The 25594-nt window shown below is 44.7% G+C and overlaps 1 protein-coding gene across 2 annotated transcripts in view; it reads right to left on the bottom strand.

The window, feature by feature from the left end:
* Positions 1-25594, bottom strand: part of ME3 (malic enzyme 3) — a 212662-nt gene that overhangs the window by 74586 nt on the left and 112482 nt on the right. For both annotated transcript variants that reach the window (XM_032852862.1, XM_032852863.1), the window contains exon 5: positions 6634-6709. In XM_032852862.1, coding sequence (XP_032708753.1) covers positions 6634-6709 — 76 coding nt within the window. The remainder of the gene's footprint in view (positions 1-6633; positions 6710-25594) is intronic.

The following is a 25594-nucleotide window of genomic DNA, read 5'->3' as shown; positions in this document are numbered from 1 at the left end:
AAGCCTGCACCAGGTGCCGCATAAACGTTTGGGTTCTTATTTAACATTTTTAAAAATGCACATTTTATCTCACCCAACAACCCAAAGGTTAATGGCAGGGGTCCTGGAGTCTGATAACCAGTATTTAAATTTAGGCTTCTCGATAATGCACCATATGTAATCTTGGCTAAACAGATCATTTTTCTGAGTTTTAATTTTCCACAAAATGGTGGGTAATCAGACCTAACTCATCATATTTTTGTAACGATGAAGTAATATGAGTCTCATTTTAACCAGGTGCCTTTAGTAAGTGATCAGTGAATGGTTGCTGCTCTTTTGATGATAACAATGGTTATAATTTGGGACAAAGATCCTATATTGGATTTTTAGTTATTTTATCATCTCTCTAGTTCAGCATTACCACAAGAAGGGCATGCCATAAGCATCTGTTAAATCAGTGAATGAAATGGAACCAAGAGGAGATCATGGCCCAGATCATGGCCAATGGCCCAGAAAGTCAGCCATGCAAGTCTTGGGGCTTCCACTGTCCTCTCGAAGTGCACATTGCCACTTGAATGTCCAATAGTCCTCCCAAATTCCTGAGTCCCTAACCAAATGAATCTGCTTTTCCCTTTATTCTTTTTATTTTTAGTTTTTTAATCAAAAATTTTAAAAGATTTTATTTATTTATTAGTCAGAGAGAGAGAGAGAGAGCACAAATAGGCAGAGGCAGAGAGAGAAGCAGGCTCCCTGCCAAGCAAGGAGCCCGATGCAGGACTCTATCCCAGGACCCTGGGATCATGACCTGAGCCAAAGGCAGCAGCTTAACCGACTGAGCCACCTAGGCGTCCCTCCCTTTATTCTTCTAAACCTTTCACTTCTGCTGTCCTCCCTCCCTCTGTTACCTTGTATCTCCCAAGCTCAACACTGTCCTGTTACAACTCCTCTCTGTCATTCGTCAACCACAGCCAACTGGTCACCAAATTCTGCTGAGTCAATCTGCTCCTTACTTTTCTATTTGTTCCATGCATTGTCATTGCCTTGGGTGCGCCCATCCATCTCATCTGACCACTGCAATGGTCTCCTGATGGGTCTCTCCACTCTTGGATTTCCCCTTGGTCCATTTCATTTTCCAAAGCACACCCAGCTTTGTCATTTCCTTACCCCAAACCTCCAATAGCTCTCAATGCCTATGAAATAAAGCTTAAACATCTTCAACTGGTGGTTAAGGCCTTCTGCGGTCTAGGTCATCTGCTTTTTGAATTTCTTCTTTATCCAAATAAAATAATTCCAACCTTGTAGAAGGTTTGTACTTTCCCGACTACATGCCATTTTACCCCTCAATCCCTATGATCTTCCTGATCCGAATCCTACCATCCTTGTGTGCTTCCAGGAACAGTATGGAAGTCACCTTCCTCCGTGCTGCTCCCTTTCCAGAAGTTGTCACTCCTTCCTCTGAGTTCCCATGGCATTTTTCTCTCCAGAGCACTTATCACTTTCTTGCTTGTATTATAGTTAGATGAGAACCTCATCTTTCATAGGAGTTCTAAGCTCTTATGGGCAAGTAAAGGTTCTTGTCATCTTTGGTTCTTCAGGTGCTTAGCATGTTGCCTGCAGTGTGAGAGGAACTGGATAAATGGTGGCCAGTGTGGATCCAACATGGAGAACAGAGGCTCTCCATGGGACTGCTTCAAACCTGGTGTGAATGAACAACTTCAGGGAGAAGATGATGGGTCCTATTTTTCATGACATCAATGGAGTTGGAAGCCAAGGGCCACTAGTACAGTAGAGGTCAAAATCTGATGACAAGCCTGAGCACGGTGGGTTTTAGAGTCCAGAAGTAACTATCAGTGAACTGCAGGATCAGCGTTTTCTTGTTTGGATGGCATCTGAGACTCATACCTTCTCTGTATCTCAGATGACTAAGGGGGAAGTTGGGCCCATTCTTGCTCTGTCCACCTAGCTTGGACCTACAGCTTTTTCTGACTTATTGCCCATGTCCCTTAGCTTAGGTGGACCCAATGGGGATGACCCGAGACTGACCTTTCTTGCTCTAGCCCCAGTTTCTAGCCCCTGGACTTGTAGATGTGTCATGGGCTCTCCATAGACCTCATTTCCTCCCGCCCTCTCATCATTCCTTTTTTCCTCCCCTTCCTCTTCTCTCTTGCTCTCTCTCTCCACGACATAACACACAGTCTGCAATTTCAAATCTTGGTTCCACCCTCCATAAGCAAACAGCCAGCATCTTTATCTGTAAAATGGGGGTAATAATAATCCCCTCCACTTACAGGTCATTAGAAGTTGATGAAGTCACTTACGTAAAGCACTTAGAAGATGCTGCTTGTGGAGGATATGAAGATGTGCCCCCACATCTCTCTTTCAGAACCCAAGGAGTCATTCCCTCAGCTGAGCCTCAGGGGTCAGCCCACTCTGTGAATTTCCTTGACCGAAGAGAGCCACTTTGCCCAAGTCACACCCAGTTCTGAAGGGCACCCGCCCACAACCAATGACTGATGGATGCAGGGCTATAAGGCCCGGCTCCCCTGTCCTGACTAAGGGCCACCCTAACTCCAGAGGCTCCTCATGGGCTCAGCTGAGTCTTCCTTAAGGCTTCACTCTGCCCAACCTCTCCCTTGGCTTTCTCCTGTTTCTCTCCCCTCTAGAGGTACTGATCCCTGATAGACTAACATCCATCTCAGAGAATGTTTCCAGGGACACCCCCCTTCTGACCCCGAGGACAGAGTGGGTTTGTCACATGGTGGGCCTGGGCATAGCAGGCAGGCACCTGGCACCAGCACCTGGTCCAAGTTGGGATGCCCACTTGGCTGGTGCTCAACCCCAGAGGCTGCTCCCAACCCCCACCCCCCATCCAGCTGTCTCTCAGCACCTCCCCCGGAAACTGCTGCTGGGCCTGGGGTGAGGGAGAGATTTAGGAGACTGGGAAAGCTGTGGGGAGGAGAGCTGTTCTCAGCTCAGTCTTCCTCAGGCTTGAGGCAGTGTCCACTGTGGGAAAGAGTCAGAAAAGCAGTTCTCACTTCTCTCCATCCGTGATTTATGCCGGACAGCTCTCCGGGCGGCCTGGCCCACCCCCTCCCCCCTGAACAAGAGCGGCCTGCAAAACTTCGTGGTCCCCTAGCCCTGGGCTTTGGCCTCACCTCCCTCCCAGCCTGCTTCTCCGATACCGCGGTTTGCAGTTCTGCCTTCTGGCTGGGAAACCACGGGAAGTCACCCTTTATCTTCTGAGTTGGTTCAGAAGCTCCTCTGAACCATTCCTTCCTTCCAGCCAAGAGGCTGCCGCCATCAGGGTGTAAAGATACCCGTGCCCTGGAAAACCGCCTCCTCGACTCAGCAGCTGGGGAGAGGGTGGCTCAGCTATAGGGCTCTGGGGGTGTCAACTCCTACTCAAGGATGACTGTGGGCAAGTCACGGACCTCAGCTCGCTCACCTGAGAAACGACACACCCCTACCCGTCCTTCAGGACCCACTTTGGGGGTGTCAACTGCACCCCTTCCTTCTCCACTCTGATCTCAAGGATTGTGAGAACCGAAGGATACAATGAGAGGGAATCCACACCAACTCCAAAGTACCCTGAAGGGGATTCCCTGCCTGGGGAGGGAGACCTTCATCTCTTTTTAGGGCAATTGGAGGTAACACACAACAAACAAGAAAGACTAGGGCTTAGAACATTCTGAACCTTTGAAAGGGCAGCCTTAGGGGTGAGGAGAAAGGACCCTCTAGAAAAGGGAGTGGACGGGGCAGGTGGGAGACTCGGGTAAGCTGGGGGTGGGGGGAGGTGCCTGAGCAGCCCTGTCTTATTTACGTGCCCAATTACGGGCCCACTATTTAGCCAAACTATGAGCTCCTGGTTTTTCTAGAGAAAGCCATAAATCCAAGTTTGTATGTTTCTTTTTCTAAATGAAGTCTCCAGATTTTAAAATATTGCTTACAAATTCAAAATTTTCAAAAATAACCGAGGGCCAAGTCAAACGTGTCTAGGGGCCTCATTGGCTGCCCCTTGGTGGCCCGTGATTCCCAGGTAAGAGGGCCTCCTCCTGGGCTGCTCTTGGGCGTCTACTCTCTCTGCCCTGCATGGCTGCATGTGCCAGAGCCGTCCCTTCCACCTCCAGCAAGGACAAGGCCCATTCGAGTGCCTTCCAGTATTGTACAGACTTCATAGTTCGTCCTCACCATAACAGAACAAAGACCAGAGAGGTTATCTGCACATCCAGCAAATGGAAGATTCCCGATGTCTGACTGCAAAGCCAGAGCTGGGTCGTCTATATAGTTACCAGGGACTGATCTCAGGGTCTCTCCAAAGGGAGATAGAAATAAAGGGCGGAGGGGAGGAGGCAGCCCCAGGCATTCCCTTGTCTGCTCTCAGCTCCTGCAGGGGTAGAGGCCAGCCAGTTGTCAGGATGCTAGCTCCCTGCCTCTGGGCTCCTCTCTTGGGCATCACAGACACAGTCTATGCAAGTGTTTCCGGGTCAGTCACTCCCACCAGACTTTGGGCCTGTACACCTTCTTGATTTTGAGAACTACAGGGAAATCCTACAGATGTTTACTCAAAAAGTGTGGAGGGTAAGGGAATTAGATGCATTGGTCCAGATGTGCCCATGGAAGCTCTGTTTTCCCGAGAGGCTTCAGACACCTCTCTCTGTCTGAGGCCTGCTCCAGTCCCTCCTGCTCTGCGATGACCTAAAGCTCCATTGTTCTTCCTCTGAAATTAAAAAAGTGGCTGTCTCCAGCTAATTGGTACTTAACACTCACTATGTAGAAGGTTCTCAAACTACGTGTGTTGAAGTCAGGCAGCAAATATTTTGTGAGTTGTGCCCTGACCAAAGGAGCAACTAGAGCCTGAAATCCAGCCCATGAGCCCCTCACCGAGCCTCTGTGCCAGCCCGGAGAAAGGAGCACCTGCTTCCTACCGGTTAAGAGGCACCGGCTTCCTGTCTTTCTCTTCAACAACTCGTAGGTTTGTGCAAAGGCGTGCATGTGTTGGTGGGGGCTGCACGCCCCTGCTCCGGGCTCAGTGCCTGTGGCCTCGGAGATGCTCCTCACGGCTGCTCCCTGGTTTCAGGCTCCTTGGACGCCTACTGCGTGCCCACTCTGCACAAGCTTTCACCGTGGGTGAGCAGCCCAGGCGGGAGTCCGGATCAGTCCATACGGCCTCAGCAGCCTGTCTGCACAGGGCAGGCTGGAGTTGCCTATCTGTCCAGTGAGCCGGTTTCCCTGAATGTGCTTAAGATTTTATTAGAGCTTCATCTTTGACATGCCCTTGCTTCTTCTGGGACTGAGACCAACACCCGCAAGGCCCAGGCCTGCACATTCCGGAGTCTGAGCAGATAAGCAGAGCAGAAAAGCCCACACTCAGACAGAGATGTACGAAATGAGCTCTTCACTGCAGCCCTAAAGGCCACGGCCCGGGCAGTGGCTTGAGCCCGGCTCTTAAGAGCCAAGCTTCTGCCTTTCCTGTTCTGGCTCCGAATGCTGCCACTCCCTAGATGGCCAGAGGTGTGTAGGGAGAAGCTGAGCTCAGCACCTAGCGGAGGGAGACGGGGGTAACTGAGGAAACTGGCAGGAACGGGAGGGAGAGCCTGGGGAGGAAGCCATGATGGAGGGCCTCTGCCTCCCATCAGCTCCAACCCTTCCCCAGCTCGTGTGCCAGAAATGCCCTTGCCAGGCAGCTAGCAGGTGTTTTGCATTTTTGCGCCCGTCATTTGCAGAGGCAACGATGATCGTAGACGTGAAAGCCCATCATACTCTTCCACAGACGTTCCCTGTGGCAGGAGGTGATCTGGGCATGTAGCCAGAGGCTAACAAGTTTCTACAGAGCTGCAGCTTTTAGATTTCAAAATGAATATATACTTTGCATATTATAATAATCCTGCTTATTATACAAAAATGTTTTCTCCTTAGAGTATTTGAGTACAGCTTGTATTCCAGGCAGAAGTGGCAGGTTTCTTTCATCACTCTGCATACAACTACCACCTGTCCCCCGTCCCCCCCCCCACACTTCTGTGTGGGCGAAGGTGGGCAAGTTCTGTTCACCATAAGCTTTGCCTCTTCTTGCAGAATGTCCCCACTCTATATCCTACACTCTCCAAAGCCTTATCCAGTCAAACTCTATCCCTCAACTCAAGGTCCCTGCTCCAATGTCACCTCCCTCATGGAGTCTTCCTAGATTCCCCTGAGGCTGAAGGTAATCTCTACCTTTTGAGCACACCCTCAGCTCTCTCAGTGTGCTTCATTTACCTCTGACCAAGTTCCTTGTTAGTCTTTTGTGTCTCTGTCTTATTTTCCCCAGAAAAGTCAGCTACTTGAGAAGAAGGTCTGTCTGATTTTCCCGTATCTGCCATGGAAGCTGGCACTGTATATACAGTAGGTACACAATACATGCTGAACAGGATCTTCAGAACACTGCTATGAACAAGAACAATGATGAGGGCAATGTCCCCTGGGTGTGGGTGGCGGAAACCTCTGCTCTGTGATGCATTTCTGCCTGGCTCTAACCTGTCAGGCTCTGGGCCTGGGAAAGCGGGGCAGTGTCTTGCCCTCCATGTCACAATGGCTCATTTTCTAGCTGGCTATGACACTGGTCCAGGTTGAAAGGATTCACCTAAGAACAGAGCAGTAACAAAGAAAACAGGATCATACCTTAATATCATCTTCTGGCCAAGAGTTCAGCATTGTTGCAAGGTGGCCCTTGTCATGAATGGTGATGAACAGGCCACTAGGAGAAAAAACACGTACACACAGAGAAACCAGGCAGTCAGACCAGAAGACTGTATACCATTGCACTGTTTAATTTTTCCCACAGACCTGGGCAAGGGAGGGTTCCCTGGCCCCAAGAGTTGAGAGGGCCCAGCCCTGGCCTTCCTCCAATTACTCCTCTCCACCAAACAAGGACTCCATGTGCCCCTATGGGGCTTGTGCTCTCCAGAGGTAGCACCCTTCCTTCTTCCATCTAGACCAGGCACACAGGACCCCAGAATTCTTAGACTGAGGGACCCCAAGGCTGCTTCCAGAAACCCATGTTGGCTTCTTCTCCAGGTCCCCCCTTCTGAGCACAGACCACACCATGGTGGGCATACCCCTAGGCCTGGGGCTGTGACTGGAGCTTAGACATGTGGGTTGTGGTGTCAGACACAGGTACAGGATGCCCCAGGCAGTGGGGGACAGAGCTGGGGCAGGGGTGGGCTCCCAGCTGTGAGCCATGTCTCCCTGTAGCGCTGAAGCATGGGACTTCTAAATTCAGACGTGGCCTTCCAGCCTAGTGGGAAAGTACGTCTATAAAGGCAGGAGGGTGGATTGTATTTTACTTAACAGTATATTCGCTTGGATTTAGAAATTTTATTTATGTTTAGACCTCTGTATGTGGACCTGGGATCAGGGGTGTGAGTGTGTGTACCTGGGCTGGTCTGTGCTGCTTCCTTCCTTTCCTTTGTTCCTCCAAAGCATCTAGAACTGCTCTTCTTGCGAACAAGGCACTCACTCTGGGTTGCCAATGTGAGTAGGCTGGGGAGGTGTGGGAGAGCAGCCTCCCCCACTCTCACTGCCCTCACTAACTCAGAGAAGACTTCCAAACAGTACTTTTCATGGCTTTGTGAGAGGCTAGGATTTTGGATCCATTATTTAAATCATGCCCTAGTCAACACCGCAAGGCTCGTGGCCCTGCTCTTTGGTCCCAGCAGTCTTGTAAAACTCCCAACCCTGGATATACCTACTGTCTGTTCCCCGAGTACTCCACCCAGGCAGCCAAGGGCAGGGGGAGAAAGCCTGACCACGAGGCAGGCTGACTGGCATCACCATAAATGCTTCACCTGCAACCCATGTGCACTGTCGATCACTGTCCGGTCTTTGCTCTTTCAGTGTTTCTCTGCTCAAGAGTCACTCTTTCCACTCTTTGTAAAGACCATTTTAAACTTTTCCATTCTCAAACCTCCAACAGCCTCACCTTGCCCTGACTCCACTAGTGACCTTGCCTCTGATGTCACATGAAGCCAAGGGACGCATCTCTGTCAGCTTTCCACCACCAAGCCCGCAAACTTCTGCATCCGCAGATAATTCATTTTTTCCGTTCCAATGACTATTCTAAAGTCTTACACTTAGGGATGCTTCTCTCTCTCCCCTAGAGCCATTATCATATAGCCATAAAACATCCTCAAGTCTGTATCATCTTAAAGACTTCTGGCTTGGGATGCCTGGATGGCTCAGTCAGTAAAGTGTCTGCCTTCGGCTCAGGTCATGATCTCAGGGTCCCGGGATGGAGCCCCGCTTCAGGCTCCTTGCTCGGTAGGGAGCCTGCTTTTCTCTGCCTGCGATTCCTGCCACTCCCCAAGCTTGTGCTCTATCTCAAACAAAAGAAAAAAAAAAGACTTCGGTTTTTGTTAGTGGCAGTCTCTTGAACAGAGTAAACTATCTGCAGACAGCAATAATAACACTGTTATTTTAAAAAAATTTAAAAAATATTTGAGAGAGAGCAAGCATGAGCCAACGGAGGGGCAGAGGGAGAGGAGACAGACAAGAAGACTCCCTGTAGATGTGGGGCTTGATCCCAAGACTCTGTGATCATGACCTGAGCCGAAGGGAGATGCTTAACTCACTGAGCCACCCAGGCACCCAAAATTGTTATTTTTAAAAATTTTATTTTATTTAAATTCAATTAATTAATAGAGTGTATTATTAGTTTCAGAGGGAGAGTTCAGTGATTCATCTGATGCATATAATACCCAGTGCTCATTACATTATGTGCCTTTCTCAATGCCCATCACCAGTTACCCCATCCTCTCACACACGCCTGCCCCTCCAGCAACCCTGTTTTTTTCCTATAGTTAAGTCTCTTATGGTTTGCCTCCCTCTCTGTTTTTAGCTTATTTTATTTTTCCCTCCCTTCCCCTATAATTCTGTTTTGTTTCTTAAATTCCATGTATGAATGAAATTATATGATAATTGTCTTTCTCTGACCGATTTATTTTGTTTAGCATAATACCCTCTAGTTCCATCCACATTGTTGCAAATGGCAAGATTTCATTTTTTGAATGGCTGAGTAATATTCCATTCCATATCTTCTTTATCCATTCATCTGTTTCTATAGTTTGGCTATTGTGGACAATGCTGTTATAAACATTGGGGTGCAGGTGCCCCTTCAGACCAATATATTTGTATCCTTTGGGTAAATGAATAGTGCAATTGCAGGGTCATAGGGGAAGTTTTATTTTTAACTTCTTGAGGAACCTCCATACTATTTTCCAGAGTGGCTTCACCATTTTCCATTCCCAACCATAAAAGCGTTCCCATTTCTCTGCATTGTCTCCTCAACCTGAGTTGTTAATTTTAGCTATTCTGACTGGTGTGAAGGGGTATCTTATTGTGGTTTTGATTTGTACTTCCCTGATGCTGAGTCCTGTTGAGATTTTTTTCATGTGTCTGTTGGCCATTTGGATGTCTTCTTTGGAGAAATGTCTGTTCATGTCTTCTGTCCATTTCTTGACTGGATTTTGTTTGTTTGTTTTTGGGGGTATTGAGTTTCATAAGTTCCTTATGGATCTTGGATACTAGCCCTTTATTTGATGTCATTTGCAATTATCTTCTTCCATTCTGTAGGTTGTCTTTGGTTTTGTTGACTGTGTCCTTTGCTAGGCAAAAGTTTTTATCTTGATGAAGTCCCAATCTTGATGAAGTTCCCAAATGAAGTCCCCCTTCATCTTTGCTTTTCTTTCCCTTGCCTTTTCCTTCCCTAGAGGAGTTGTATCTAGCAAGAAGTTGCTGTGGCCAAGGTCAAAGAGGTTGCTGCCTGTGTTCTCCTCTAGGATTTTGATGGATTCCTGTCTCGTGTTTAGGTCTTTCATCCACTTCGAGTTTATTTTTGTGTATGATATAAGAAAATCCAGTTTCATTCTTCTGCATGTCGCTGTCCAGTTTCCCCAGCACCATTTGTTGAAGAGACTGTCTTTTATCCATTGGATATTCTTTCCTGCTTTGTCAAAGATTAGTTGACAATAGAGTTGAGGATCCATTTACAGGTTCTCTATTCTGTTCCATTAATCTACGCGTCTTTATTTGTGCCAATACCATACTGTCTTCATGATTACAGCTTTGTGATACAGTCTGAAGTCCAAAATTGTGGAGCCACCAGCTTTGGTTTTCTTTTTCAACATTACCTGGCTATTCAGGGTCTTTTCTGGTTCAATAAAAATTTTAGGATTATTTATTCCAGCTCTGGAAAATGCTGATGGTGTTTTGATAGGGATTGCAGTAAATGTATAGATTGCTTTGGGTAGCATAGACATTTTAACAATATTTGTTCTTCCAATCCAGGAGCATGGAATGATTTTTCATTTCTTTGTGTCTTCCTCAGTTTCCTTCATAAGTGTTATATAGTTTTCAGAGTACTTATCCTTTGCTCTTTGGTTAGGTTTATTCCTAGGTATCTTATTGGGTGCAGTTGTAAATGGGATCCATTCCTTGACTTTTCTTCTGTTTCACTGTTGCATATAGAAATGCAACTGACTTTTGTACATTGATTTTCTATCCTGCCACTTTGCTGAGTTCCTGTATGAGAGCCAGCAATTTTTGGAGTGGAGTCTTTTGGGTTTTCCACATAAAGTATTATATCATTTGCGAAGAGTGAGAGTTTGACTTCTTCTCTGCTTATTTGGATGCCTTTTATTTCTTTTTGTTGTTTGATTGCTAAGTCTAGGACTTCTAGTACTATGTTGAACAGCATTGGTGAGAGTGGACATCCCTGCCACGTTCCCGACCCTAGGGGAAAAGCTTTCAGTTGTTCCCCATTTAGAATGATATTCGCTGTGGGTTTTTCGTAGAGGCCATTTATGATATTGAGGTATGTTCCCTCTGTCCCTACACTATGAAGAGTTTTGATCAGAAAGGATGCGGTATTTTGTCAAATGCTTTTTCTTCATCTATTGAGAAGATCATATGGTTCTTGTTCTTTCTTTCATTAATGTGTTGTATCACATTGATTGATTTGCAGATGTTGAACCACTCTTGCACCCCAGGAATAAATCCCACGTTGTCGTGGGATAATCTTTTGAAGTTCTCTTAGATCTTACTGGCTAGAATCATGGTGAGAATTTTGGCATCCATGTTCATCAAGGATATTGGTCTGTAATTCTCCTTTTTGGTAAGGTCTTTGGTTTTGGGATCAAGGTAACGCTGGTGTCATAGGATGAGTTTGGAAGTTTTCCTTCCATTTCTATGTTTTGAAATAGTTTCAGAAGAATAGGTATTAATTCTTTTTTAAATGTTTGGTAGAATTCCCCCAGGGAGCCATCTGGTCCTGGACTCTTCTTTGTTGGGATATTCTTGATTGTTGCCTCAATTTCTTTGCCGGTTATGGATCTGTTCAGGTTTTCTATATCTTTCTGTTTCAGTTTTGGTAGTTTACATGTTTCTAGGAATGCATTGATTTCTTCCAGATTGCCTAATTTGTTGGCATATAATTGCTTATAACATTCTTTTATAATTGTATTTCTTTAGTGTTGGTTGTGAGCTCTTCCTTTCATTCATGATTTTATTTATTTGGGTCCTTTCTCTCCCTCTCTCTCTCTCTCTTTTTGATAAGTCTGGCTAGGAGTTTATTGATCTTATTAATTCTTTCAAAGAACAAGCTCCTAGTTTCATCAACCTATTCTTTTTATTTCTATTTCATTGATTTCTGTTTTAATCTTTATTATTTCTCTTCTTCTGCTACATATATGCTCTACTTACTGTTCTTTTTCCAGTTCCTTTAGGTATAAGGCTATATATTTGAGGCTTTTCTTGCTTCTTGAGAAAGACTTGTATTGCTATATACTTCCCTCTTAGGACTGCCTTTGTTGCATCCCAAAGGTTCTGAATTGTTGTGTTTTCTTTTTCATTTGCTTCCATGAATTTTACTTTTTTTTTTTTTAAGATTTCATTTTGAGAGAAAGCGAACTTGAATGGGGGAAGGAGGAGAGGCAGAAGGAGAGGGAGAAGAAGCAAGCTCCCTGCTGAGTAGGGAGCCTGATGCAGGGCTTGATCCCAGGACCCTGGAATCATGACCTGAGCTGAAGGCAGATGCTTAACATACTGAGCTACCCACATGTCTCACTTCCATGGCTTTTTACAATTCTTCTTTCATTTCCTGTTTGACGCATTCATTCTTTAACAGGATACTCTTAAACCTCCATGTATTTGTGTTCCTTCCAAATTTTCTCTTGTGTTTGAGTTCTAGTTTCAAAGGATTGTGGTATGAAAATAAGCAGGGAATAATCCCAATCTTTTAATACCAGTTGAAACCTGGTATGTGACCCAGTATGTGATCTATTCTGGAGATTGTTCCATGTGCACTTGACAAAAATATGTATTCTGTTTCTTTAGGATAAAATGCTATGAATATATCTGTGATGTCCAGTGTGTCAGTCAAAGCCCTTGTTTCTTTGTTGATCTCCTGCTTAAATGATCTGTCCATTGCCCTAAGGGGAGTGTTAAAGTCACCTACGATTATCATACTGTTATTTATGTGTTTCTTTAATTTTGTTATTAATTGGTTTATATAATTAACTGCTTCCAAGTTAGGGGCATAAATATTTACCATTCTTAGATCTTCTTGTTGGATAGACCTTTTAAGTATTATATAGTGTCCTCTTCATCTTTTATTATAGTCTTTGGTTTAATATCTAGTTTGTGCAATCTAAGTATTGCTACCCCAGCTTTCTTTTGATATCCATTAGTATGATAAATGGTTCTCCATCCCCTCACTTTCAATGTTGAAGTGACTTTGGGTCTAAAATGAATGTCTTGGGGAACATTCCTCAACTTCATAAAATCTATCTGTGAAAAACCCACAGCAAATATCATTCTTAATTGGGAAAAGCTGAGAGCCTTCCCACTGAGATCAGGAACACAACAAGGATGCCCACTCTTACTGCTGTTGTTCAACATAGTATTAGAAGTCCTAGCAACAGCAATCAGACAACAAAAAGAAATTAAGGTATTCAAATTGGCAAAGAAGTCGTCAAACTCTTTCTCTTTGCAGATGACACGATACTTTATGTGGAAAAACCAAGACTCCACCCCCAAATTACTAGAACTCATACAGCAATTTAGTAATGTGGCAGGATACAAAATCAATGCGCAGAAATCAGTTGATTTCTTATACACTAACAATGAAACTGTAGAAAGGGAAATTAGAGATTTGATTCCATTTACAATAGGACCAAAACCTGTAAGATACCTTGGAATAAACCTAACCAAAAAGGTAAAGGATCAATACTTGAGGAACTATAGAACACTTAGGAAAGAAATGGAAGAAGACACAAAAAGATGGAAAAACTCATGGGTCCATGCTCATGGATTGGAAGAAACGATGTTAAAATGTCTACGCTGCCCAGAGCAATCTATACTTTCAATGCCATCTCAATAAAAATACTATTGGCATTTTTCCAAAGTGCTAGAACAAACAATCCTAAAATTTGTATGGAACCAGAAAAGACCCGGAATAGCCAAGAAAATGTTGAAGAAGAAAAACAAAGCTGGGGGCATCACGTTGCCTGATTTCAAGCTTTATTACAAAGCTGTGATCACCAAGATAGCATGGTACTGGCACAAAAACAGACACATAGACCAGTGGAATAGAACAGAGAGCCCAGATATGGACCCTCAACTCTATGGTCAAATAATCTTCAACAAAGCAGGAAAAAATAACCAGTGGAAAAAACAGAGTCTCTTCAATAAATGGTGTTGGGAAAATTGGACAGCTATATACAGAAGAATGAAACTCAACCATTCTCTTACACCATACACAAAAATAAACTCAAAATGGATGAAAGACCTCAATGTGAGACAGGAATCCATCAAAATCCTAGAGGAGAACATAGGCAGTAACCTCTTCAACATTGGCCACAGCAAGTTCTTTCAAGATATGTCTCCAAACGCAAAGGAAACAAAAGCGAAAATGAACTTTTGGGACTCCCTCAAGATAAAAAGCTTCTGCACAGCAAAGGAAACAGTCAACAAAACTAAGAAACAACCCACAGAATGGGAGAAGATATTCTCAAATGAGACTACAGACAAAGAGCTGATATCCAAGATTTATAAAGAACTCCTCAAACTCAACACGCCCCCCTAAAAAAAAATTATCAAGTCAAAAAATGGGCAGAAGACATGAACAGACACTTCTCCAAAGAAGACATACAAATGGCTAAAGACACATGAAAAAATGTTCATATCATTAGCCATCAGGAAAATTCAAATCAAAACCACATTGAGATACCACCTTACACCAGTTAGAATGGCAAAGATTAACAAGGCAAGAAACAACAAATAATAGAGAGAATGGGGAGAAAGGGGATCCTTCTTACACTGTTGGTGGGAAAGCAAGCTCGTGCAGCCACTTTGGAAAACAGTGTGGAGGTTCCTCAAAAGATTAAAAATAGAGCTACCCTATGACCTGGCAATTGCACTACATGGTATTTACTCCAAAGATACAGATGTTGTAAAAAGAAGGGCCACATGTACCCCAATGTTCATAGCAGCAATGTCCACAATAGCCAAACTGTAGAAAGAGCTGAAATGCCCTTCAATAGATGAATGGATAAAGAAGATGTGGTCCATATATACAATGGAATATTACTCAGCCTTTAGAAAGGATGAATACCCAACTTTTGCATCAACATGGATAGGACTGGAGGAGATATGCTGAGTGAAATAAGTCAATCAGAGGAAGTCAATTATCATATGGTTTCACTTACTTGTGGAACATAAGGAATAACATGGACATTAGAAGGAAAAGAAAAGTGAATTGGGACTGTGGACTCTGAGAAACAAACTGAGGGTTTTGGAGGGGGGTGTGGGGGGATGGGTGAACCTAGTCGTGGGTATTAAGGAGGGCATGTATTTTGCATGGAGCACTGGATATTGTCCATTAACAATGAATCTTGGAACACTGCATCAAATGCTAATGATGTGTTTTATAGTGACTAACAACACAATTAAAAAAGAAAAACCCACAAAAGAAAATAAAATAAAAGGAGTCTCTTGTAGACAGCATATCAATGGGTCTTTTTCTTTCTTCTTTTTTTTTTTTTTTAAATCCAAACTGATATCCTGTGTCTTTTGATGGAAGTATTTATCCCATTTACATTCAGAGTAATTATTGAAAGATACAAATTTAGTACCATTGTATTGCCTGTAAAATCACTGTTGCTTCTGGTCTTTTGTTACTTTGGGCTCTCTCTTCCCTTAAAGGATCCCCTTTAATATTTCTTGCAGGGCTGGTTTAGTGATCACAAATCCTCTCAGCTTCTGTTTGCCCTGGAAGCTCTTTGTCTCTCCTATTCTGATTGACAGCCTTGCTGGATAAAGTATTCTTGACTGCATATTTTTCTCATTTAGCACCTTCAATATATTTCTGGTCCCTTCCAGCCTGCCAGGTCTCTGTGGATAGGTTTGCTGCCAGCCTTATATTTCTATTTTCTTGGTTAAGAACCTCTTGTCCCAAGCTGCTTTCAGGATTTTCTCTTTATCTCTGAAATTTGTAAGCTTCACTATTATATTTTGAGGTGTTGACCTATCTTTATTGATTTTGAGGGGGGGGTTCTCTGTGCCTCCTCTACTTGAATGCCTGTTTCCTTTTTTAGACTGGGATGTTCTCAGCTATAATTTCTTTAATCTTTCTTTGCCCCTCCCTCTTTCCTCTTCCTCTGGGATCCCAATTACTCTAATATTGTTTTACTTTATGGCATCACTGATCTGTTGACTCCTCCTATCATGAACCAGTGATTGTTTATCTCCCTTTTAATCAGCTTCACTATTTTCCATCATTTTGTCTTCTGTATCACTCACTCTCTTCTGCCTTGTTTATCCCAGCAGTTAGAGCCTCCATTTTTGACATCATCTCAATTAGTCTTTTTTATTTTGACCTGAATAGATTTTAGCTTTTATTTCTTCAGTAAGAGATTCTCTAGTGTCTTCTATGCTTTTTTCAAGGTCACCTCGTATCTTTATAATCCTAAATTCTAGTTTTGAATTCTAGTTTTGACATCTTACTTATAACCATATTTATTAGATCCCTGGCTGTGAATACTGCCTCTTGTTCTCTTTTTGGGGTGAGTTCTTTCATCTTGTCATTATGTCCAGAAAAGAACAGACATTAAGAGAGGGAAAATACTAATAGGGCATCAACAACACGAGAAAAATATACACTACACTGATCAGAAGAGAACATAAGCCAAAAGAATAGAAAAAAATTAGAATAAAGTCAACAAGAAATAAAACAGAACAATAAACTAGAGTCTGAGTATATTTTGTTCTGTTAAATGAAACTAGATCTCAAAACTGGCAAGAAAGAAATACAGTGAAAGGAAGCCAAAAATGAAAAAAATATATAAACAGAAGTGAAAAGATGAAAATGAAAGAGACTTAAAAAATAATCGATAAGAAAATAGTTGAAAAGGATAATAGAATATAAAACTGAAGGACTAAAGAATAAGAACTAAACCAGAAAAATATACACTACTACACTAATCAGAAGAGAACAGAAACCAAACAAAAAAGGAAAGAAAAAAAATGGCAATAAAATCAGGCAAGAAGTTGAACAGAACAATAAATTCGATTCTGGATGTGTTTTGGTCTGTTAGAGGAAACTAAATCCCAACAAAGGTAAGATACACACACACACACAAAATGAAGCTGAATAGATGAAAATCAAAAATGAAAAAATACATAAACCATAAGTGAAAAATGAAAATTTAAAAAGACTTAAAAATTGATACAGTAAGAAAATAGTTGAAAAGGATAATAGAATATAAAACTGAAGGACTAAAGAATAAGAAAGAACCATGAACGCTACATACTTCTTTCACCAAGAGCTGGAGGTTTACACTTCTGTGTGACCCGTAACCTTGGTATTAGCTGGAAGGTTCTGCAGCTCATCTGAGGGAGGGGCCCGTGGCCCTGACTCTCAGGTGTTTGTCCCAGGTGGAATCACACCGTTCTTGCCAGGGGTCCAGACTCCCTGTGACCATCTCAGGAGCCAGTTGGGGGATGAAAATGGCGGCGCCCAGTTCTCTAGCCTGGAAACTGAAATTTCGAGCCCCCCACTCCTCAGAAAGCCCTCATGGAAAAGCAGTCCATCATCACTCTGGTCTCTCTGGTCTCTGCCTGCTCTCTGTGCTCACCCAGCCTGTGACCAAGCTTTTTTTTTTTTTTTTTTTAATCTCACACATACAACCCAGTTTCGAGTCTCTAAAGTATACAGACTCCTGCAGTGCACACCCTGTGGGAGGGAGGGCAGTTTTGCCCTGGTTCTGCCTCTTGCTGGGCCCCCGCTCAGAGAGTGGTCCCTGGTTGTGCTGAGGTTCGGGGTTTCTGGAAACCCCTAGCCGAAAGCTGGCACCTGGTCTCCCTCTTTGCAGCCAGCTTCCCCGCTTTGGTGCCTGGGAGCTCTGGAGCACTCCGGCCCCGTTCTTTCAGTGACCCTGGGGATCCTGAGACCTCACTGTGCCACCTGGGATTCCACCCCTGTTTGCCTCCTGAGCACCTTTCTACAGGCAGAAACATCACGCACTGGAACAGACTTCCAGAAGTTCTGATTTTGGGCTCCACTGCTCTATCCCGTCCCTGGACCAGCTGGTAGAAGCTCCCTCCCCCACCCCGCAGTTTGTCTTCCCATTTATCTCCTCAGATTCACATCTCCCCACCTCCTACCTTGTGGAAAGTGGTCGCTTTTCTATTTGTAGAACGGTAACAATTCTCTTCTCAGATCTCTGGTTGATTTTGCAGGCGTTCAGAATGATTTGGTAACTAACTGTTTCCATGGACCAGACCAAACTAGGATGCCCTACTCTTCCACCACCTTACCTCCACTCAGAACTGTTTGTTTTTTAAATAATACTATTGTTACAACATTTAGAGTGTATAAAATACACATATATTTTAAGGCAATGGAGGTAGTTTCTACCAAAGCAGGTAAAAACTGAAGGCGCATCTAACTTTGAAAGCAGGTAGGATACCTCTCGAGATTTACGAATTTGCAGCTCTTTGAGGCAAGTCTAATCTGCAAACAACTTAAGGCAGCAGGGAGCCGAAGCCTTACTGGCTTGAGGGCCTGGAAGAACATCCCGGAAGCAAAAGGGGGCATTCTGGGAGGGAAGGAGCCACAGAAAGAATGAAGTTTCCGGTCTGTGTATGAAAACCACCCACATTATTGACCTGCCAACCATCACCTGTGCATGCATGAGGGCCTGGCAAAGCAGCAGCAGCTGCGAAAACTCAACAGGCATTTCAGCGGCTGATCAGGAGAGAGGGGGTTTACACAGAGGTCCTTTATAATACTCTGCTTACTTTATGCATGTTAAGCATTTTCCATAATAAAACATTTTAAACAAAATAAACCAACAAAAACCCACCACAGAACCCCAAACTATTCTTGGTTTCCACATTCCTTGACAATACTGTTCCTTCTCTCTCCTCCGTTTCACAGCCAAACTTCTTAACGGTGCTGTCTACACTAGCTGCCTCCAGTTCTCGACTCCCACTGCAGGACGTCTTCTCTCAAAGCCATGTGGCCAAAGTCATGCTTGTGAAGGCTACCAATGACTGCCGTGTCCCAAATATGACTGGAATTTTGTCTTCATTGCCTTTGGCTTGTCAGTAGCATCTGACACTTTTCCCTTCTCCCCCCGACAACCTTTGGCCTCTGTGACTCTGCTCTGAGTTTTCCTCTTCCCTCTGGCGGCTTGAAGTTCTTAGTCTTTCATACAGGGTCATCCAGCTATTAGGTGTTGCAATTCTTCAAAAACTTACACTCGTCCATTTTCCTTCTTACTCTTATTCTTTCTCTCTGTGAGCTCATCCCTGGGCCAGGCTTTGGGCCAGTAACTCAAAGATCTGAAGACCAGAGTTTCTCACCTTGACATCAGGGTTGGGTAATTTTTGCTGTTAGAAGTGAAGTCCTGTGCATTATAGGAAGTTTAGCAGTACCGCCGGTCTCTATCTACCATGCCAATAACACCCCACCTTTGTGACAACCAAAAATATCTCCCGACAGTTGCTAAGTGTCTCCTGGGAAGCAACACCTCCCCTGGTTTTAGAGCCATTGTTATTGACCTCCCTGACATCTCTCTCTGCATGTCTCAAAGGCATGTCAGACATAACACGTTCCAAAACCAAGTCTATGATCCTAATCTTCCACTACTATGACTCAAAGACAAGACAAAACAAAGACTCCAAACAAACCTGATTCTCTTCCCTTCCTCTTTTCCTCAGTGAATGTTACCCCCACTCCGTACTAGGACATCTAGGACTAGATATATATCTAGTTTAGCAATCCCAAATCTCTGGAATCAGTCCTCTCCTCTTTTATATAACCCGATGCCAGGTCCTTCATTTCTACCTGCTTGTTTATTTATTTATTAGTTTTTTTTAGTTTATTATTTATTTATAAAAGATTTTATGTATTTATTTGACAGAGAGAGAGATCGCAAGTAGGCAGAGAGGCAGACAGAGAGGGGGGAAGCAGGCTCCCCGCTGAGCAGAGAGCCCAAAGAGGGACTGGATCCCAAGACCCTGAGATCATGACCTGGGCTGAAGGCAGAGGCTTAACCCACTGTCACCCAAGCACACTTACCTTCTTCTTTTTTAAAGATTATATGTATTCGTTTGACAGAAAGAGAGCACAAGAGAGCATAAGCTGGGAGAGCTGTAGAGGGAGAGGAGAAATAGGCTCCCTGCTGAGCAGGGAGCCTGATGGGGGGATCCATCCCAGGACCTGGGATCATGACCTGAGGCAAAGGCAGATGTTTAACACAGAGCCACACAGATGCCCCTCAACACCCACTTTCTGAATAAGTGTGGAAGTGAGCACATGAGCTTGATGATGGCTGGAGACTGAGGGATGAGCACGGAAAGTGTTGAATAAAGTTTGAGTGAGGGGAACTGTCCTGTGTGCGATGTTATAAATGCTCAAGGGATAGTCTAGGCTGGGTGGGGCTGGGCTGGGTTAGGCTGGGCCCTGTGGCTTAGACCAGGGAAATACATGTACGGAGGTAGGTGTACAGTCCAGGGAAGAAGAAATCTCCAGAGCCTAAGACTTACAGGGCTTTTTCCACCACACTAATGGAGGGCAATGTGGTGTTTGAATTAACTTATTCATAGGCTTGAAAGCAAGTTCCAGGCATTTACTGTGCCATTTTGAAACAACCAGGGGGCGCTCAGTTGTATCGATCAAGATGAAAACAAAGCACTGGATTGGCTTCTTGGAACTTGTTTCTAAGAATCATCTCTAGGAAATTTGGAAGATCGTTATGTTGGTAATAATGAACTTCAAGGACTGCCCTGCATGAGAAAAGCAGCCTCATCTTCGGAAGTTTGAACAGGGGAACTTGCCTTGGTGGCAACAGAAGGGTGAATGGGTCAAGGCGAGCATACAAGCCTGGAACTTCTAAAGAACCACCTCTCCACCTCTCAAACCAGCCATTGCTCTGAGGCCTGGCCTGCGAAGGTCTCGTTAGGGGTGTGTTTCTGCCAGTTTTTACTTTCCCACAGCTGCGTTTCTAATATCCATAAGTGATTTCCCCCTGAGGCTGTCCAGAGCTAGTCGCATGGAACAATAACGCCAACAGGATGCCGGTTCTTCCGAGCTGGAGGAACGGAGTCCCAACCCCAGGCTCACTGATGACTCACTGAGTGACCTTGGGGAAGTCATTTACCCCAGTGATGCATTAATTAATTAATCCCAGTGACGCATTCCTTGGCCTCTTAAAGGCTTTAACACGCCCTTGTTCTGGAAATGTTCCTCATCCAAACAACTCTGGTTTTCAATGTTCCCCTAAGTAGTGATACTTAACAAAAAGCTCATATCCTAAGGGGTACGATTCCTATTCTAGATCTTAGCAAAGCTCTTATGTGATTAAGTCTAAATACAGGAAAAGTATGATTACAGAAATTCTTTGATACATTAAAAGAGTCCCTCTTCGCTGAAGATAAGGACAGGGAGGTAGGACACTTGAAATGAAGGTTTTTACATTTAAATTTGAGCTACTAAAATTTCAACAGATCCTCTTATTCTCATTTTTGGCATATATAATTTAATGCTTGGCAGAGATCATGTTGCAAAAATAACACCTTTTGAAATGAATTAAGAGCTTTTAATCACTTCTCAAAGTGCTTCTCCATCTATTATCATAATTGTAGTTACAAATGATCCCAAATGGATTGACTGGATGGGGATTTTGAAATATCTAGTCCAAAGACCTCATTTTATAAGAGGACCTTGATACCCAGAAAAGTAAAGTGACTTGTTCAAGGTCACACAGTTCATAAGCATCAGAGCCTGGTGGAACCCAGGTCCAGAGTCCATGGTCTTTCCATTGACTCAGACTTCTTGTTCCCACAGCTAGAAGTTTAGAATGAAATGTACCAGAGATGCTCTTTGGGGCCACTAATGGAAACTTTTTCTCTGATGCATGTTGGTGAGGAAGTGAGATCCCCCAGCAGAGTGAGGGAGTCTGATGATAAACAAATAGATTGCAGGTTCCAGCAGGACCCTATGGGGGTCTCCTGCCCATCCACCCATTTCCAGACAGAACTGCCTCTAGAACAGCTCAGGAAAAAGAAACTGCCAGGGACGTAAACCCTTCAATGCCCTCAGCAACCTGTTTGCAGCTTCAGCCACTTTCCACTCGGGGGAAACTATCTTGCCCAGCAGTACTTGGTGATGGGATTTGCTGTTTCCATGAGGTTCTGGTCAAGTGAGAAATGCAGACAATCACTCCCCTGCATTCCTCCTTAGTGACTTCTGGAAGAATACATAAGTGCCGTGGGAGGTGCACCTACCTACACCTGCTTAGTCTCTCCTGAGACCTCAGACCCACCGGAGTCCCCGAGGCTGCAATGGGGATTTTCACCTAACTTCCAATAACGCAAAGCACTGAACATGATGGGGCTACAAGTGAGTCAAGTGAGGTTTTGGTGAAATAGCAGATGGAAGGTGGCACAGCCTAGAGGTTAAATATATTAATAAATAGAGCTTTACAACTATAGCACCTGGGTCAAAGCCTGCCTCTGCTACTCACCAGCTATGTGGCTTATGGACAAGTTACCTCCCTTCCTCAAGTTCAGTTCCTTATCTGTAACATGAGACCATGACACCAGCTGCTTCATACCTTTGCTATAAACACTAATGAAGACAATGTGGATTCAAAAGAGTTTAGTATAGTATCTGTTGGCATATAGTAAGCCCTGAACAAGGGACAGCTCTTAATGTTGCTTGGCTAGTGCAGACTCAGGAGTCAGACTGCTTGGGTTCAAAAGCTGGCAAAATGCCAGTGAAGCACCTGGCTCATAGTAAATGCTCAGTGGATGTTAGTAGCTAATTATGAATTTGCATTTTAACTAGAATGATTCCAAGTCAGTGTGCATGTTGGTGAGGAGCTGTGACTGGCAGTTATATGTGCCTTTGGGGAAACAGGAAGACAGTCATAAAGTTTGGTGGAAAATATTCCATTATGTGGGTCACTGAGTGAGGGCCAAACACTGTAGCAATACACAGTTGGGGGACTAAAAGTTTTCCATGTTCCCTGCAAAAGCTAGCATTCAGTGAGATTGGTATCAAGGGCAAACTGAAAGGAAAACCACAGCACAAATGGGCAATATTCATTTATTCACTCACTCATTCACCATTCGTTCACTCATTCATTTGTCCGTCCATCCATCCATCCATCCATCCAATAAGCATTTTGAGCATCTCTGTTCCAGGAACCCTGGTAGGTCCTTTATGTACATATCTTAATTCTCACGCAAGACTACCAGGTGGGCATCACCACCATTCCACAGAGGAGATTGAGAACTACAGATGTGAAAGCAGAGATGAGATCAAAGCCCAGGTCTTTTAGATCCCAGAAACATGGCTCCTTTAGTGTGTGATTTGGGCAAGTCACTTAAACTCTCTGTGCCTCTGTTTCCTCTTCACTGAAATGGGAGCAATGGCTTCTCCATGACGGAGTGACTGAGGATGAAACAAGGCAAGTGCCCAAAAACTCCGCACCCTGGAAAGCCCTACAGACAACGTGAACCTTGGTGCTCGTCTGACCTTGTCCAACAGGGTGAGTCTGAGGCAGGGCTAATGTGAAGCCCTCCTAAAGCAGGCCAGTCTCTCTGGTTTCCTGATGGCCCATGATGGATGGATGGGGCCATCACTTAACGTGTCGAGGAGCTGTCTACGTCCACAGCTGGGCCTGCTTCAATCTTCTTTCCATGAGAAGGAGCTGGAAGCCCCTGAAATAAGCGATGCCCTTTGACAGCTGGTGAGATGTTATCATCCTGCTCTGAGGCAAGAAAAGAGGCAGGAAATTGGGAAGCCCCAGGAAGCCCTGGGCTGAGACACAGAGGCATTTCCAGCTTTTGAGTGAGTTACAGGCTCCCCCGGGGGGTGCTGAGGCGCTGAACATCCTGCGGTGAGCTAACGTAACCTGAACATTCATCAAGGCTAATGACTCTTCTGAGTAATTGGAATGGAGTGTCCTTCACGGCTCCTGGGGCTGCGAAGATGGCCATCTGGGACAGCGGCCCTCCTGGGACTCTCTTGCTGTTAACAGTCATTCCGTGGAGCAGGAAAAAAACAAAAATAACTTTGGCTATTGATGACTTCCCCAAGATTTTCCTGTTTACTTCAAGGAAACAATTTTGGAACTTGAGGGAAGAAAAAAAATACCTATAGTGAATATGGCCAACTGCCAACCTCTGGAATCCAGGGCTTACCTGAATACATGCCCTGCTTTACGTAACATGCAGCTTATTCTGGAAAAGTTGTGAGTCAATAAAGTAGCTATACTTAAAATTGTGTTGTATGTGGACTTGTGAGGTTGCTATCTAAGGGGAACCCCTGCTGAGAACGGTTGGTGAACACTGACCGCTGTCCCCCTGATATGGCTTTTGCCAATTTGGACTTTGCAACTTCAGTTTCTAGAAACAGAACCCAGATTCTCCCTTAGCTGATGCCGGGACAGCAGGACCCGCTGACCAAGCTGAGAAGGAGGGGCCAGAGAAGCGGGGCGACCAACCGCCTCCAGCATGGAGCTTTGGGATACATGTGCAGACGGGGAAGGGAATGGATGGATGTGTAACCAAAACTGCACTGAACACCGGCCCCCTTCTTTCCCGTGCTCATGCCACGTGGCCTGACAGGCGTCTTTGTGACAGGCTGTTCACCCTGCACCAGAGTCTACATTGACCCCTTGGGGTGCAAATGTTTCAGGGCCGAGGTATGATTCACCATATTTTCTTTCCCCTCCCAAAGCCACCTGTATGGTTTCAGATGGGGTGACTTCAGGAGCCCAGTCCCAGAGAGAGGAAGGCCCAAGTAGGAGGCCCAGCTGACCCACAAGGGACACGATGCAGCAATACAGAACACGTTTTGCTTTAAGAGTGGACAATTTTAGGGCCGTTTTGTTCCACCGTGTAACACAGTCATGGTACACTCCATTCAACAAAATCTCTCCTCGATGCCCATTAGTTAAGAAAAGATGTCAGAGCTCTGGCTGAGCAGAGGTGAGGGCCCCCATGCTCTGCGGAAATTCTCACTGCTCTTCGTTTCAGCAGTCCCATTCCTGTAGTGGATCTCAGACAGTGACATCAGAGAGAAAGAATTCCTGCCTGGAAAGGGCACTATGGCAGTGTGAGTTAGGACCTGTCATTTAGGAAATCGTGTTTTTTATGTGCACCTCCTCCTACTAGACTGAATGTTCTCTGCGGACTGGACAACACCCGTCTCACTCACTGCTGTCCCCCTGCCCCACACCGGGCCTAGCACAGCACCAAGCACCCATAAGTACCCCAAAAGCAAGATATGTCTTGGGTATGCTGAGTGGCTCAGAATGTGGATGCCAAAATGAGACAGCTCTGGGCCTTTATTTTTGCAGTTATGAACAGGGCATATAGTAATACAGGCCTCAAAGTCCTTGTGTGAGGATCAAATGAAATTACCTGTAACAGGTGCACTGTGGAGCACTTGGCCTGTGAGGAGGGCTCTGTCAGTGGCAGCGGATATTGATGACTTGGGCTAAAAGCTGAGAACATAGCCAAGTATTCTCCAGGTGAGAAAAACTCCAAGCCAATTGTTACAGGTTGACTTGTGTTTCTCCCAGAAGATACATGGAAATCCTAAACCACGGTACTTGTGACATTATTTGGAAATAGGGTGTTAGCAGACATCATGTAATTGAGGTCACAAGGGGACCCTGATCCAGTGTGACTGGTGTCCCCATAGCAAGAGGTAGGGATACCCAGGCAGAAAACCACCACGTGGTGACCAAGGGGCGAATGCACCAATACGTCTGTAAGACGAGGGACCCCAAGGACCACTGGAAAACAAGGGGAAGTGGGAGAGGCAAGGAAGGATCCTCCCCTACTGATTTCAGAGCGAGCACAACTCTGTCGACACCTTGATTTCACACTTTTGGCCTCCAGAACTGTGAGACAAGGAGTTCCTGTGGTTTTAAGGCCCCAGCGGGTGCTGTTTGGCTACAGCAGCTTTAGGAAGCGAATGCATCAATACGCCGCCTTCCGCGCGGTGGCCAGGGCAGCAGTGATCAGGATTCCTTCCCCGTGCAGCCCTGAAAAACCCCAGTTTGAG

Source organism: Lontra canadensis, unplaced genomic scaffold, assembly GCF_010015895.1.
Source record: "Lontra canadensis isolate GAN:19392208 unplaced genomic scaffold, GSC_riverotter_1.0 scaffold7, whole genome shotgun sequence".
NCBI classification, from domain to species: Eukaryota; Metazoa; Chordata; class Mammalia; order Carnivora; family Mustelidae; genus Lontra; species Lontra canadensis.
The sequence above is the reverse complement of the archived record's forward strand: the minus strand, read 5'-3'. Positions and strand labels throughout refer to the sequence as shown.